General features: G+C 51.6%; 1 protein-coding gene across 2 annotated transcripts in view; it reads right to left on the bottom strand.

The window, feature by feature from the left end:
• Positions 1–259: 259 nt before the first annotated feature.
• Positions 260–16965, bottom strand: part of znf469 (zinc finger protein 469) — a 179138-nt gene continuing 162432 nt past the window's right edge. For both annotated transcript variants that reach the window (XM_062961632.1, XM_062961633.1), the window contains one exon: positions 260–15279. In XM_062961632.1, the coding sequence (XP_062817702.1) occupies positions 3231–15074 (11844 nt within the window). In that variant the 5' untranslated portion in view covers positions 15075–15279 and the 3' untranslated portion in view covers positions 260–3230. The remainder of the gene's footprint in view (positions 15280–16965) is intronic.

Genomic DNA, 16965 nt, shown 5'->3' with positions numbered 1-16965 from the left:
AGAGGTGAAGTGGCCCCTTGTGATGTCACTGGGTTGAATATTGCTAGGTGAAAGATTGGCTGTTGCTAGGTGAAGTGGCCCTCTTTGAAAAGTCGACGAGAAAGAAAAGTGTATGAGGAGGAGGGTGGGAGAGAAAGAAAGAGAAAAAGGAGGGTAAGAAAGGAAAAGGAGAGAAGGAAGGAAGGAAGAGAAAGAGAAAGAAAGAAGGAGTGAAAGCAGGCTTACTAGAGAGATGCACAAGGAACGGTCAAGGCCCGTCTTTAGAATGATAAAGCCATTTAATTCCTTTTTTTAATCATAAAAAAAATCTGAACAAACAAAACACACATTGTTTTTCCAGACACACGCACGACACAAACAAACTCAGCGCATGCCCCTGCCTCCCCTTCAGTGCATTGTCCTCCTCCTTCCTTCCTTCCTTCCTTCCTTCCTTCCTTCCTTCCTTCCTTCCTTCCTTCCTTCCTTCCTTCCATTCTTCCCGGGGCTTTGGAAAACCACGGCCGATCCTGCCTCCGAATCTTCCTTGCGTTTTGTTTTGTTTTGCTTTTGCACCTGAGATTCCAGATGTCACCTCTGGCCAAGACCTCAAAAAACGAAAAGAGAGAAGAAAACCCCGCTAGGTTGTGTTTTTGTTTTTTTCTCTCCGCGCAAAATATTCACTCGTTCGGTCTCCCCTTTGTGTGTTGTGAGCGCACGCGTGTTCCCATTTCACATTTACGAAAATAAAAATAGCACCAGTTAACTGCGGGAGGGTTAAAAAGCCCGTACCAAGTCTACTTCAAATACAGTAAGAGGATGGGCGGCTGTGAGTTCTCCGGCTTGTCCGCCCGTGTTCCGGAAGCATTCCCTCCTGACGTTTCTCCCACATCTATGGCAGGCACCCTCAGAGGTTTGTTGAGGTCTGTTGGAAATGAGGCAAGTGGGGTTTGAAACTAGGCTGTTGCTAGGTGAAGTGGCCCCTTGTGATGTCACTGGGTTGGCTGTTGCTAGGTGAAGGATTGGGGGTTGAGAGGTGAGGAGGCCCTTTATGATGTTACTAGATTGGCTGCTATTGGTTGTGGGGTGAAGTGGCCCTCTATGACGTTACTGCTTTGGCTGTTGCTAGGTGGATTGGCTGTTGAGAGGTGAAGTGGCCCTCTGTGGCGTCACTGGGTTGGCTATTGCCAGGTGAAGTGGCCCTCTGTGGTGTCACTGGGTTGGCTATAGCTAGATGAAGGATTGGCTGTTGAGAGGTGAAGTGGCCCTCTGTGGTGTCACTGGGTTGGCTATTGCCAGGTGAAGTGGTCCTCTGTGGTGTCACTGGGTTGGCTATTGCCAGGTGAAGTGGTCCTCTGTGGTATCACTGGGTTGGCCGTTGCTAGGTGAAGGAGTGGCTGTTGAGAGGTGAAGTGGCCTTCTCTGATGTCATTGGGTTGGCTGTTGCTACGTGAAGGATTGGTTGTTGAAAAGTGAAGTGGCCCTCTGTGGTGTCAATGGGTTGGCCGTTGCTAGGTGAAGGATTGGCTGTAGAGAGGTGAAGTGGCCCTCTGTGGCGTCACTGGGTTGGCTATTGCCAGGTGAAGTGGCCCTCTGTGGTGTCACTGGGTTGGCTATTGCCAGGTGAAGTGGTCCTCTGTGGTATCACTGGGTTGGCCGTTGCTAGGTGAAGGGAGTGGCTGTTGAGAGGTGAAGTGGCCCTCTCTGATGTCATTGGGTTGGCTGTTGCTACGTGAAGGATTGGTTGTTGAAAGGTGAAGTGGCCCTCTGTGATTTCACTGGGTTGGCTGTTGCTAGGTGAAGTGGCCCTCTGTGGTGTCACTGGGTTGGCCGTTGCTAGGTGAAGGATTGGCTGTTGAGAGGTGAAGTGGCCCTCTGTAATGTCACTGGGTTGGCTGTTGCTAGGTGTAGTGATCCTCTGTTGAGTCACTAGTTGGCTGTTGCTAGGTTAAGTGGCCCCTGTAGAGAGGTGAAGTGACCCCCTGTGATGTCATTGAGTTGGATGTTGGTAGGTGGAGGATTGGCTGTAGAGAGGTGAAGTGGCCCTCTGTGGTGTCATTGGGTTGGCTGTTGCTAGGCGAAAGATTGGCTGTACAGAGGTGAAGTGGCCCCAGTGATGTCACTGGACTGGCTGTTGAGAGGTGAAGTGGCCCTCTGTGGTGTCGCTAGACCTCAACAAACCTCTGTGGATGCCTGCCATAGATGTGGGCAAAACATCAGGAGGGAATGCTTCCAGACAGCCCGGAAAACTCTCAGCCGCCCAGTGATTCCGGCCATGAATGCCTTCGACAACACAGTAAGAGTCGTAGGGTTTTTTGGGTTTGCTGTCGGTTTGGAAAAACAATATATTACATCTCTTGGGGACACAGTACTGTCTGGAGGGGTGGTGGAGTTGGCACAGTTTTCTCAATGGGAAATACAAAGACACGAACAATCGAAACAAGAAGAAGAAGAAGAAGAAGAAGAAGCAACGTTGTTAATCTTCAAGGTGCAGTTGAGCCGAGTCAGAGGAAAAGGGGCCCATAGATCTCTCTCTGTATATAAAATAAACATCAACATCCCTCTCTAACAGTGGTCTAAATAATAAAAGGCGATCGCTTTCCGTACAAGGGCGGGGGTCAAAATACGTGACTTGCTCTTTTAATTTAATTCTTTGGCCTCAAATGGTACCACGTCTTTCGGGATTATTTGTGCAAAATCTTCAAAAAAAAAAAAAGAGGGGAAATTAAAGGGGAAGGATAAATGCTTTCTACAGTGTGCTGCACCTTATGAATAAGACGTCTCTGGAATGAAACTGATCTCTTCAAGTACTTTGTACAAAGATAACAGAGACGCAGTTTTGCAAAAAAAAAAATTAAAATTAAAATAAAAGGAGAAGACGGGCGAGCCGGGATTTGCGTGCGCGCGTCTCCATCTAACCTCAGCACTTCTCCCTTGAAAGCCTTCCCTCTTGACGCCGTCGCTCTGCCCAAAGCGATTACAGCTTTGAGTTCACGGAAATCATCCGCAACATCAAAGTTCCCGCATTTGCATGATAAATCAGGTGAATTAAAGTAGATTAGTACGACACAAAAGCAAAAAAAAAAAAAATTTAAAAAGGGAAAAATTATTTCAGAGGCGGCAGTGCAAGTCCGTATTTTTTTTTTTTAAAGCTAGACAAAACGAATGTTAAGGCTTTGATAAATTGGCGGACGCTCTCTCGCCGAAACCCCATGAAAGCAGCGAAAGGATCACCGTTAAGTCACTTTCATAAATTACTCAGAAGGATCTCTTCTCAAAGGGATTTTAAAGCTAGTTAATTTCTGCCCAAACAGTTGGCTTAGGAGATTGTTCTGGGATTCCGCCGTCCGGTAATTGTGAGAGTCAGACAGCTTAGCACCTTGGAGAGCTCTCTGCCGGTGGTGGTGGAAACCGTGGCCCGAGGGGTCACTTTTGCCCAAAAGCGGGTGCAAGGCCTTGCCAACCAGTATGTCCTTCTTCCGCTTCACGTCCGCGTTGGCCTTCTTCGGGAAGCAGGGCTCCAGCACCGCCTTCTTGAGCTGCCCGCCGCCCACCACGGACACCTTCACCTTGGGAGAGAGTTTGTTGCAATGGGCATCGCCCCGCCGGGAGGTCAAGGCCAAGCCCTCGCCGCTCGGCCACTCGGGCCGTTTGAGGTCTCCGTCCCCGCCGGTGTTGTCCTGCGTCCGCACTTTCTTCTTCTTCCCGCCGTCGCCTTCGATGTTCTCCCGGGAGCCGGACTTGTGCGCGGCCTTGTGCTCTTTCCGCTTCTTGGGGTGAGGTTTCGCCAGACACTTGCCCGAGTCGGAGTGGCCGAGCTTGCCCAGCTTGTTCCCGGCCTCTTTGGTGCCAACGCCGGGACAATTCTGCACAGCAGACGTATCTCTTGTAGCTTTGTCTTTGGAACATATTTGTTTCTGACCCTCATCTTCCTCATCCAGGAGACACTGCAGACCAGATGGATTCTCACCAAGAGGAAACTTCTTTGAAGGACTCTGGTTCTGGACAGGTGACGCCGTCTTGTCCTTCAGAGGTAACGCTTCAGGTAAATGTGGCTTGACGACACTTTCCTCAGGTTGTGCCTCACTGATGTGACACCTCGTTTTAGGCTCCTTCTTGCTCTCTAAATCCGGAGAACATCCTGTCGCCCCTGTTTTGCCTTCTCCACGCAAGTTCTCCCAAGTCCCCGTGGCATCTTCTGCATTAAACGCGGCTTTTTCTACTGTCTCCTTGCTGCGCTTTTCGGGGAGATGGGATTGCTTTTGTGCCGTCTTTTGGGACGAGCTGGTGAGATCAAGACGAACCGCATTGGAAGACTCAAAGGAAGGAGAGAGATAATCCGTGACGGTGTCTCTCTTGGACTGATGTCCTTCAGAAAGCGAGGAGACATGTCCAAGCCCTTCTGGGTGGCTTAGCTCATCCTGAGGCACAAGAGAAGCATCAGAAGGCAGGCTGTCAAATAGGAACGTCTTCGTTTCAGTTAAGAGGTTGGAAAAATTGTCCAAGAGGCCTTCTGTGTTCATTGGTGTCTCCGGTGGAGATGCTGTTGAGGAGTGATGCCTACTAAGAGGTGGTTGGGACATTGTTGAGGAGTGGTGCCTACTAAGAGGTGGTTGAGACACTGTTGAGGAGTGATGCCTACTAAGAGATGGTTGAGACGTTGTTGAGGAGTGATGCCTACTAAGAGGTGGTTGGGACGCTGTTGAGGAGTGATGCCTACTAAGAGATGGTTGGGACATCGTTGAGGAGTGATGCCTACTAAGAGGTCCAAGAGGCAGCAGAGGTTCACCTTCTAGTTGGAGATCTTGGGTGCCTGGTGCAAGCGAGCTGTTCTGGTGGCCCACCCTCTTCTTTTTGGCCAGTGGGACCTCTTCCTTGGGGGCCTCCTTCTCCTCCTTCGCCGCCTTGTCCCCCTCCTTGGCCGAGGCCCCCGGGCGCATCACTCCTCGGAACCGGAAGGTCCTGCTGCTTCCAACCAGGTGCTTCTCCATGTGCCGGTCGTACTGCTCCTTCTTGGAAAAGGTGTAGTTGCAGGTGCTGCAGATGAAGGACTTCTTGATGACGTGCATGACGTCGGCGCAGAGCTCGCAGGCGTAGAGCGTGGTGTGCTTGATGTCCGCCTCCTCGGCCGCCCCGTGCTCCTGGCTGAGGTGGCTCCGGAGCTCTTTGGTCTCCTGGTAGAACATGGGGCACTTGTGGCACAGGTAGATCTTCTGCAAGCTGTGCACCACCAGGTGACGCTGGAGCTTGAAGGGCTTGGGGAACTGCTTCCCGCAGTGATGGCAGTCCCGAGAAGGGTCCTTGCACTCGGGGTGCATGGGGGCCAGCTTCTGAGCCGTCTCCACTTTAGGGGCAGGGTCGGGAGAAGGGGCCGGGGGCGCTTTGGGGGAGGCAACCGGTGGCTTCGTTCTGCACGGGATCTCCAATGACTCCTTGTTGACCGTTGCTGCTTCTTGGCCCAGGGGCTCCTTGGGGACTTTCCTCTCCTTGCAAGTCTGGACTTCTGGGTTCTTGGAGGCCTTGCTGGGCTTCCGGCACATGATGGAGTTCAAGAACTGGGCGACGGCAGGGTCCTCTTCTCCAAAGCAGTCGGGCAACCCCAAGACGGACTTCTGAGCTTGGCCCTTCCGGGCAAACTGGGTGGCGTGCTCTCGGAGATGCTCGTTGTACATCCAGACGTCGGAGATCTCCTTCAGGCACATGCCACAGGCCCAGAGGCCGGCCTTGTTCTTGGCATGCTTCTCCTTCAAGTGGTCCCTCAGCTGCTCCCTGGAGCTGAACTTCCTCTGGACGCACATGTAGCAGGTCGGCGGCGGGGAAGGGTTGTGGCTGAGCTTGTGGAAGTCCAGCTCTCCTAAGGTCAGGAACCACTGGAAGCAGACCTTGCACTTGTACTGCTTGTCTTTCGTCTTGAGGTTCAAGTCGCTGCGATTTTTCCCCGGCTTGCCTTCTTCTAGCTTATTTTTGCTGGGCCTGCCTTGCAAGACGGATGCCGGCTTGAACCCTAAGGTGCTTTCGTTGTCTGTGCAACTGAGATGATCTTCTCCAGCGCTGTAGAAGCACACCTCCCTCGTGTTCGGTGTCTCCATATCGATGGTGTGCAATGCAGGGGAGCATGGGTTGTCATTGATTCTGGTTTCATAGGGTTCCTCCTCAAGATCGGGAGGTTCTGGACTGTCTCCAACAGTTAGGTGCCCATCCGTGAGCTCCATGGATGGGTTGAGTGACGCTTCATCAGCAGGAACGTCATCTCCCTTCTTCTCCAGACTGGTCCAGCTCGCCAAGCTTGGAAGATCACTTGTTGGGCTCTTCTGACACAGAAGGCTTAGCATCCCACCATTCTCCAGCTCTGCAACTTCATCTCTTAGTCCAGTCATTCTTTTGGTTGATCCAGACATGACATCGCCCAGCATTGGTTTGCTCCCATGACACATGTTGAGCATCAAGGCGTCATCGATGTAGATGGTGTCATACTCGCACGGATCCTCCCTGGTGACACAGAAAGAACTGGTTTCTCCAAGATCCGAAGCCATCCGGGTGGAAAAGAGGTCCGCCGTCCCTTCTGGCCTGGTGGCCACTTCTGCAACGGGTTTGGGTTTCTTGATCCTCTTTCCGTACACCCGTCGGCACTTTCTGCGAGCAAACTGGTCATGTCTGGGGAAAAGCTGCGAAAACGTGAAGTCGTCATCAAACAGGTCTGGCCCCACAATGCTCCTGTCCTGAGACTCGTCCTTTGGTGGGAACTCTTCTGATCTCCAAGGCTGAGGATCCTCCAAACAAGGAGCACCATCACTGGATGCATCTTTGGGGAAGTCCTTCTCAGTTGCTCCAACCTGACAGGGCTGTTGTGGTCCCGTGAGTGCACATCCCAAAGGACTGTTTGGATTCCTGTCCATCATCTGCTCCAGAAGGTTCTCCTTCATCTCAAGTTCTTTCCCACTTGTGCCTTCACAAGGGCTGGACTCTTGCTCAGATTCCTTGGAGGAATCCTTCTCCAAGCACTCTTTCCCATCTGGATCTTCTACCTGTTCTTTAGTGTTCTCTACATCTTGAAGTAGCTTCTCCTCTGTTGTTTCTTTGGCAGAAGATGACCTTTCATCGACAGCTTCCAATTCCTTGACTCTTGAAGGACAAGGCAGGGAAGTGGACTGCTCTGTGGAGATGGGGCTGTCTTCCAGGTCTTTCTTGATGGTGGAAACGGTCAAAATAACATCAGTTGTGGTAGAAACCACATCAGATCCAAGTGCTGGGATATCTATCTCCAGTTGGGAGTTTGGAGTAAATATCTTTTGGTTTGAAACTCCTTTTGCTTTGACTTTTCTTGCCTTTCCCTTTACTTTCTTCCCAGATAAACTCTCCAGCTTGTCAGTTCTTGCTTCTCTTTCTTCTTCTCCTGCATTTGCTTCTCTTCTGGGCACCAGTTCACCTTCTCTTTCTTTACTGGGACTTTGGAGTTCACAAGCCGAGTCTGATGAAACCCCATTGAGATCACCGAGCCCTTTGCGACCAACATCTCCTTGGGTCTCTCTCTTGGGTTTCCCTCTTTGATTCTTGTAGGACTTTGGGAAGGGAAGACCAGTGGGCGAGTTGCGTGCTTTCTCTCTCATGGGGAGCTTTCTGTTTTTCTTGCTCACTTTTAATTCTTTTTCCAGAGGAACACATGCTGGCAACAAGGCATCCTCCGTTGTGCTCAGGTGCTTCACAGCTTTGTGTCTCATCAAGCCGGTCTTGGACCTAAAAGAGACGGAACAAATATCGCAGGTGGCCGGTGAGCCTTTTCTCTTCTTTGTTGTCTCCGTCCCAGTCTTAGAAGGATCTCCTAGCCTTCCTCCCTTGTGTTTTTCTTGCTCCACAAAACCAGAAGGATCTTCTCCATCCCCAGTTTGTTTACAGTCTTCCTTCTCCAGACCATGACCTCCATTCTGTGATCCATTCTCTTCTATCTCTAAAATCTGGCCATCATTGAAATGACTCTCATTTTTGTTAGTTGCTTCTGGACGGTGGACTATTGGCATCTCTTGGATATCAACCTTGTTGACCTCTGGCTGAGTTTGATCTGCCTGTATATAGGTTTTCTCCTGGGGTTTCAATATATTTTCCTTAGTCCTTGAGTCCACAGGTAGAGCAGAATCAACCTTGGATGGAGACTGACCAAACGCAATGACTTGTTGGGATGAAGCCTCCCTCAAACAGCACATCTCGCTATCTTTTCGGCTCTTTGGTACTTCTTCTGAACAAGGAAGATCCTTATATTCCAAAGGCAGCACGTTGTTTGACTTGTACTCATCCATGTGTAGTTCCATGGCTCTTTCGGTTTCTATGAGGGAAGCCACATCAATGGAGCTTGGAGATGAAACCGAAGGCATGGTGGTGCCCTTCTGGGATCCAACCGAGTCCAAGGTCTTGTCTTTCGTATGGCATGGCTGCAATGCCTGGGGTGAAGTGGCCCCATAATGCTCTGCAGTGAATGTTGACTCTCCATTTTGCTGCATAGGATCCCCAGCAAGACTTTTCTCGGCATTGCCTGGAGGAATCTTGCTGTGAACTTCTTCAGATGGTAGCCTTTCAAAGACATTGGATGCCATGCTTCCCATATTATTTCTCTGCAAGTCCTTTGGATCGATAATGCCAGCAGTGGAGGAGAAACAATCCAAGCATGTATTTCCATGGGGGTTGGCATTCTTCTTCTTCACACCATGGTCTTTTGCTGAAACTGAGCAGAATCCGGTCCCGTGTTGGAGACAAGTGTCCTCAAGCTCAGGAACTTCACTTGACAGCTGTCCTTCTGGAGTCTCCTCTCCATCGCTTTCCACCTGGAAGGCTTTCCCTTGACCCTCGCTGCAGACTTTGTCCCAAGAAGCGTTGCACACAGTGAGCACAGCCACCAAAGCAGAACCTGTTGTTTCATTCTCCAAAGATCCAGGGATTTCGTGGCTCCTAAATGCCAAGGCTGCCTTTTCCAAATCTTCCTCCATCTCTCCGGTAACCTGACCCTCTTGTGCTCCTTCGTCCCTTTGGTTGCCAAGCGGCGAGAGGTTATTGTGTTCTGGGGAAACACCACCTGCGCAGGTATCAATGTCACCTTCCTCTGGATGCTCGTCTTCGAAGCGCCGCTCCTTCTGCTGCCGCTCTCTCTCTGCAAAATCACACCCAGGGCTTTGTGTCACCGCTTTCATGGTTGCATAGGATACATGTTCCATTATTTTGCCTTGTTCCAAAACAAATTCAGGTGGATCTGATTCCTTGGCGACACTCTCTGCTTCCTCTCCCAGCGACCTCTTCCTTTTCTCTACCATTGGGCTTCCGGTGATGTCTTCACTTTGCACGTTGTCTTGCAATTCCTCTTTCTGTGTAGCTTGGATGTAGGTACTTGGAAGTAAGTGGGTGTTTGGATGGAGGATGGAGAAACAGGGCGCGAGGAGGTCTTCCTCGTTGTTTTTGACCGTCCGGGCCACGAACAACTGCAGCTGCTCCAATGGATTGTCTGCTTTTTCTTGCAGAGCTGGCTCATATTCGTCTCTCATCTTATTCATCTCCTTGGAATGAGCCAATGCTTCAGAAGGTGAGCTTTCCTCATCATTGACTTTGCTGGGAACAGTTAGAGACTGGCAAATGCTTTGGTTTTCACTCTCCATGGCTTCTTTTGGAAGCACAGAATCATCCTGACTCTTTTGGAAGCAGGCTGTGATGTCCCGTGTTTTGGGTGAGTTGGATTTGGGAATTTCATCTCGTTCTTCAACGCTTTGGACACTGGAAGACAAGTCACTGTCAGTCTCTTGACCATTAGTGACCTCTAACTCTGATTTTGAACTCGGAACCTGGTATGATTCCAACTTGGCAGCACTGTTGAATGTTTCCTCTGGGAAAGTCTCCATCCTTGGTGGCAAAGTCACCAGAGTTTTCGGGAACAGCGTGTCGGGGTTTTGCACCAAGTGACTTGTGTAGCTTGGGACCTCCATGCTGATGCCGTGGAGAGATGAATCCGGCATGATTTGGCCAGATGTATCTGTTAGATCCTGAAAGCCATTTCCCACACAGATGTCACTACCATCCTTTAGATCTTCATGGATTTTATCTCGCTCCTCTTTGGAGCTCAAAGGCTCCACCAAAATCAGCTCCGGAGCAGACGGTGCCAAGTGCAAAGGACTGAACGGCACTGGGCGATCCCATGGGTTTTCGTGGCTTCCATATTTACTATCTAAAGAGGAAAGTAATGTTTTCCCACTTTCAGGGGTTTCACAGCCACAGCTTTTTGCAGCAACAAGGTTCCCAGTGCCAAACTCATCCTCCATGAGGAACAATCCCTTGTCGTCGCTCTCCTGGTCCAGCGTCAGGGGCAAAAACCGGCCGTCGCTCTGTTCGGCACCAGGGTGGTCTTTGGAAACGTCAGGTCCTTCTCCAGACGCCTCCTCCATTTGAAGTTTACTTGTTTGAAGCTGACTTTCCAGCTCTGTAACCAACCTCTTGATCTCCAGCTCGTCGTCCGAGATGCTGCTCATGAACGGCACAACGTTGTAATCCGTCATCCTTTCGGGCAAAGGTGTTTGGTGGAGCTCACCGAGGTATCTTTTTGTGATGGGCTTTTCGACGGAGAGGCCATGGAACGGGGAGATTTCTTCAGGCAAAACGGGGGAGATGTCCTCCATCAGACTCCAGTCCTTTTCATGCAGGAAGGAGGGGTAGTGCTGGTCGATTTTGCCAAGAGGGTGGCCGGCACATTCAAAGGGGATGTAACTGTCCTTGCCGTCGTATAAGGTGGTGTCGAACTCGGCAACAAACACCGAAGAAGAGTCAAAGCTAAGAGGAGAAGACATCTTTCCTTCGTCGTTGTCTGCTTCATAAGGCAGGATCTCGTGGTGTTTCGGCTTGAACGCAATATCTCCGTGGCAGAAATATGCATTGCTGTTCTGAGACGATTCAGCGGCAGGAGGTTGCGGGAAAAGGCCTGAAGATTCATAGCTATCGGGCAGTTCTTTGCAGCCATATAATGTTTCAGCCATGTCGACAAGCATCTTAGGCCCTCCTTTTCCAATAGTCGCGGCATCACAGGAATTGCTATTGAAAGAACCGATGGAAGCAATGAACTCCTGTTTCTTCAAACACTTTGTGTCAACATGCTCATAGCTGGCATTTTCGTCATTGGGGAGGCTTTGGGTACCAACGGAGGATGGGTTAAGGAATTCTTCTGTGTGATATTTCAACGCCTCTCCATTATAGGCCATAAACGGAGGGCAGCGAGGAGCTCCTTGCAGCCGGCATTGCTCTCCGTCTTTCCGCATCGGCTCGTCACTGTCGTGGCCGGCGCTCTTGACGCATTGCTCTGCAGCTTCGGGACCAAAAAGCATCGCTGAGCCCTTGCCATGGATAGCTTTGCTGGAAGGAATCGGGAGCAGGTCTGAAATGTCCCTTTGATATGCATTGACGTCTCCCAGCTGAAGCTTAGCAGAGTCAACACTGTCTAAGTCTCCGGACAAGTCAATGGACATCCTGCGGCTTCTTCCTACGGCTTCTTTCTCAGCAACATCCGACGGTTCTCTCTGCTTCGAATTCTGCAGGACCCTCTTTTGCAGTTCGTTTTCTGTGTCTGAATCTGCCTTCTCTGTGCTTTGGGTGCTGTCGCTGGTTTCACTGGTCAAGCTGGTCAAACTGGTAGCCTGGCAGCTGCTTGAGGAGGTCCGGCTGCTCCTCCTCCTGGCTCTGTCCATGCCATCCTCTGCCCGTCCTGGCTCTTCTCCCCGGTCTCTTCTCAGTCCGCATCTCCACGCAGGTTCCTTCTCCTTCTCCCGTCCTCCTCTCCCTTGCCGCTTCCGGCCGAAGCCGCTTCTCAGCCGGCCCTTCATCCTGGAGCCCAGCTTCCTCCTGCAGTGCCGCTTGGCGTGCTCCACTCTTTCCTCGTCCGACTCCGAGATGTATTCGTACTCCACAAACTTGCTGTCTTTGGCTTCCGGGAGTGAGCGGTCAAGGGCGCAGGAGAGCGGAGCCACTTTGCTGCTCTTGGTGTGCAGTTTGTGGAGCTTGTTCTTCTGCTCCACGATCTTATGGATGAGCTCTTTGCTCCAGGTGTTGCTCCGTAGCTTCTGCTTCTTGGGCTCCTTTGCGACGGAAGTGGGAGAAGATCCTCGGGCCTTGGATGGCTTCACGGGCACGAAGGGATGGCTGCTGTTCTTCCTTCTTATCTTCGACTGGGCATCAACGTCTTCCGCGTTGTCCATGAACCTCACGGAGGCCAACTCAGGACTTTCCCTTCCATGAACCGGAAGCCAGACCTCGCTTCGTTCTTGATGCCCTAAAGTCCTACCCTTTGGTGGGTCTCCAACAGGACGTTCCTCGTAGCAGCTCAAGCTTTTCCCATTCTCCTCCACTTGCTTTGCTTTCTGCCCCAAAGAGAAGCCCTCCTTGGTCTTGGAAGGTGCTAGTTCTTCATCCGCAAAGACGTCGATGAAGCTGCTGTCAATCTCGGGATTATCCGACTGGTATCCCAGCCCGTTCAATGCCTCGGTGATCAAACTGTCCAGCTTGGCATCGTCGAGCTCCAGGTCGGAGGCACTCAGCGGCAAGGGGTTGGCGGCTATACCGTTGAGAGCATTGCCTTTGAGAGGGTCATCCTTAGCATCGCCTTTGACGATGCATTGCTCTCCATCCACCAGGAAATCGTCTCCTTTGTTCAAGGCGAGCAGTTGGGAATGAGGATCCAGAGGCAGGAGCAGGCCTTGGGTGTGCTTGGCGGTCTCCGGGGGTCCGTGGTGTTGCTTCCTGGGTTCCGCCCCCCGGGAAGGGTCTTTGGCTTGATTCTGGTGGAGGCCGGCGTGCGAGCTGCAGAACTGCCGGTGCTCCAAGAAGGAGGAGAGGTTGCTGAAGTTTTGGTCGCACTGCTTGCAGGTCAGGAAGACGTCCAGCTGGTCGAGGCTGGCGCTGCTCAAAGAGCTGGCCAGGAGGTGATGCGAGGAGGAATACGGCGGCGGAGGCGGCTCGGCCTCAAAGGCCTCCACGCATCCAAGATTGGGCTTGGGGAAATGTCCCTCCGAAGAGATACTTTTGTAAAGAAGCTCATCCTTGGAGGCCTCTGTGCCGGAGAACGGGAAGGCGCCACAGCTGGGCGTCTCCAAGGCTTGGAAGGGTTTGTTGCCCTCCTGATGGTGGAAGAAGGAGGGTGGGTTCAGCGTGAAGCCCTCCTCGAAGCTGTTTGGGCTGCTGGACGCCGGTGAGAGCGAGGAGCACGTGCTGCTACCGCTGGTGGCGTTGGGTGCAGGCGACGGGAGTGGAGACTCGCTTGGGGACGCTTGGGGCAACACCAAGCCCGGGATGGAAGACAACCGAGAGGATGCCGATGATGGCACCCCTTGGCCGACGCCGAAGAAAACAGACTTGGGATTCCGGGAGACATACGTGGCTGGAGACTCGTTGTCCTTGGCCCCGTCGAAGCAGAACGTGTTGGCGGAGTTGCACGGCTGTGGAAGCAGGTCATGCCTTTGTATGACAGCCCCTTCCCCGCTCTGCAAAGCTTTGGTGGCATAATCCATGGGGCTCTTCTGCCCCTTCGCATCCCACTCCAAAGTCGGGAAAGGCAGCTTCCTTGCCAGCTCGATTCGGTTCTGACTGGGCGTCGCAGAGGTGAGGTGGAGATGCTGCCAGGTTTTCTTGAGCCTTGGCTCGTGGCAACCGAAGCCGAGAGTGCTACCTGCAGAGCTCAGGTATACAGCCGAACTCGGCTCCACGGAGGAATAAGTCTTTTTGACCCCTTCCCACGGCTGCAGGAGCCTGGGGTGGGCCTGGAGAGCTGAAGGGAGGCTCTTATCAAAAGGCAGTGATCCGACGGCGTTGGCGTTTGGGTCGGCGTAGGCCTTGTTCTGAAAGTGCACTTGGGTCGGAGAGACGTGTGGCGTGTTCCTTCTCAGAGCGCTCCCTGGATCCAGTATCCTTGGACTAGCTACGCTGTCTTTCGACAAGGGCTGCCGCGTCCCAAGGGGCTTTGGCAAACTCGAGACGTGTAAACTGGGCGGGAAGACGGCTGGGCTTTCTGGGAAAGTGCTTGGGTTGGGGTCGATAGCACCAGGGGGAGAGATAGCACCGTTGTGGTCAGTGGAATGTCCGTGCCTCCCTTTGTAGCCGGGCAAAGGCCCGTGAGTCTGCGGAGGGAGAAACTGAGGCAGCGGGGCCGCGGAGACGCCATAGGCCCCTCCGTCCCCGTTGCCCAGAGCCTCCTCTTTCCAGTCCCGGGAGGAAGGATGGAAGGCATAAGCACCATGCGAAACCACGGAAACGTCGACATAGTCCTGAGACCCTGGGAAAGGGTCGGCGGCCGAGCTGTGCAAAGTCTGGAAAGGGTATTGGAAGGACAAGGGTCCCAGGCCGTGGGCGCCCGCTTTCCCGCCCTCAGGGAAGACCCCGCTGCTAGCACCGGAGAGGCCTTTCTCTGCCGACGACCACGTGCCGTTCCCATTGCCCTGGAACTCCAAATAATGCCGTTGGTTGTCATGAGGAGCACCAACCGGAGCCTGGACCTTGGCGGGTGAGGTATAGTTGCTGGAGATATGGCTTGAAGGGCCGTCGGCGAAGCCCCGGGCAAAACCGAGCTCTTCTTGTTGGCGCTCCCCGTCTCTTTCGGGGAGGCCGGGGACGTGGAAGCGGTAGCTCCCCAAAAGGTGTCCTCCGCGGCCCACCGCCTCGACCTTCTTGGGTGGAGTGACCTTCTGCTGCGGGTAGGCAATGCCGATGGTGGGGTTGGGCCTGGCGCTGCTGATGGTCAGCCGGTAAAGCTGCTGGTGGCCGCGCTCGCCTTTGCCGGACCGCCTGTTCTTCTCCTTCCCTCGGCTCTTCCCGGTGGGCGACTGGGGGCTTCCTTTCACCGCGCCCCACGGACCCTCGCTGGGGAAACGGGGCCGGTTCTGGAGAGACTTGAAGTCTATTTTGCCCGTTTGCTGGGGCCGGATCACTGCTTCCCTTTGAGTGTGCGGCTCTTTCTCCTTGGCGGATCCGGACCCGTTGGTGTCAAACTCGGGCAACTCTTTCTTGCCGAACGGCTCAAAGGAGACCCCTTTGTCCTGGGCGCCGGGCCCGGCATCTTCCGTGGCAAAGGCATGCTGAGTCTCTCCCATCATGGCGCGAGGGGACAGGCCTGCAGAGGACCCGCTCCCCTCGGACCGTCAGCACCAAAGGTCTCCGCGCCTCACATTGTCGCGCCTTGTCCTCAGGCGGCAAGGAGGGACTTCAACCGCTTGGGCAGCCCCTGCGTCCATCCCGGCTATGGACAAGTCCGGACATCTGAAGCACAGCAAAGGCCCATCTCAGAATCCCGCGTCAGACCTGCAAAAGAGAAGAGGCAGGAGATTGTTAGGGAAAGGTGTGCTTTTGATGTGCTTATTTCATTTAAAGCATGTCCCTATTTAGTGACAAAGGATAAGCAATCATTCTGGAAAGCATGTTAAGTGTATATTCTGTTGGAGATGTCATCCTGGACTACACAAGTCTCCTAGTTATGTAGAAGGTTGGAATAGACTGTTATTTCTCTCTTCTATCTTGTTTAGATCCACCCATCCACTTGTTGATTTAGCAATGTGATATCTGCAGGGATGAGGTCACATCCTCCATATAGATTGGAGTTTTTATGGCCCTAGAAGCAAAGGCACAGACCATGCGGTCAGTCGCCATTCCTTCTTCCTTCTAGCCTTCTTCCTCCTTTTGTTTCATGAGAAGGACACATTTTGCCCTCTCTACTGGCCAAATGTAGCTATCTAGACTCTTTGTTATTTTTACCTGCCTACCTACCTTAGACCTAGCTTAGCTAGTTAGCTCCAGAAACCTTTTCCTATCTACAATGGATTTCTTTTTACCTCAATAAATACTTTCGAACTTTTAAGCTGACTTTGCAATCCTTTGCCATCCTGGAGAACAAAGGCTTTCCCTAAACTCACCTCACATAAGTTTCCTGCTGTTTTGAAGGTGTACTTCTGCACTCTGCTATTTTCCTGCGAATCTACCTCACAAAAGAGGGCTTAACAGCTCGCAGATTCTCAACATATTCTAAGGCAGGCATGGGCAAACTTGGGCCCTCCAGGTGTTTTGGACTTTAACTCCCACAATTCCTAACACCTACTGTCAGGAAAAGTTGCAGTTCTGTATAAGCAAGTGTGCCTGTAGCTTAGTCAGTCACAGTGAGAGTGGACTACCAAACAGAAAGAAATTCACCAAAAATTTCCCACTTGCTGTACATGGATGATTTAAAGCTTTACGGAAAATTAGAAACAGAAATCCAACCACTGGTTAAGAGCCAGGGAGGCTTTGGAAAAGTAAACACTGATAATGGAGGGTAAGATGAGAGATAAATACAGTCAAGTCTCACTTATCCAACATTCGCTTATCCAACGTTCTGGATTATCCAACGCATTTTTGTAGTCAATTGTTTCAATACATCCTGATATTTTGGTGATAAATTCGTAAATGCAGTAATTACTACATAGCATTACTGCGTATTGAACTACTTTTTCTGTCAAATTTGTTGTATAACATGATGTTATGGTGCTTAATTTGTAAAATCATAACCTAATTTGATGTTTAATAGGCTTCTCCTTAATCTCTCTTTATTATCCAACCTATTCGCTTATCCAACGTTCTGCCGGCCCGTTTATGTTGGATAAGTGAGACTCTACTGTATATCATATATTGCAAGCAACGGTCTCCAGGTTCTGCTGCCAGCTTGACCTTGACCAAGGTCAATATTATAAGCCAGGGGAGGCTTTTTCAGCTCATAAATAAAGGCTGAAAAACTCGGCCTATCTTCGAGTATATACGGTAATTCACTTAGCACACCATCAAAGCTATCCTCAATATTATTATCTTTCCTATACAGGTCTTCTATATAGTCTCGCCACCTTCTTTTGTGGAATTAATGCAGTTTGATACCACCCAACGCGATGGGATCCTAAGAGTTGTAGTTTGATGAGGTCCCAGCACTCTTCGTCAAAGGATCTTGTGAAAGTACAACTCCTATCA

Source organism: Anolis carolinensis, unplaced genomic scaffold (assembly GCF_035594765.1).
Source record: "Anolis carolinensis isolate JA03-04 unplaced genomic scaffold, rAnoCar3.1.pri scaffold_9, whole genome shotgun sequence".
In the NCBI taxonomy this organism is placed as follows: Eukaryota; Metazoa; Chordata; class Lepidosauria; order Squamata; family Dactyloidae; genus Anolis; species Anolis carolinensis.
This window is presented reverse-complemented; position numbering and strand designations above follow the sequence as displayed.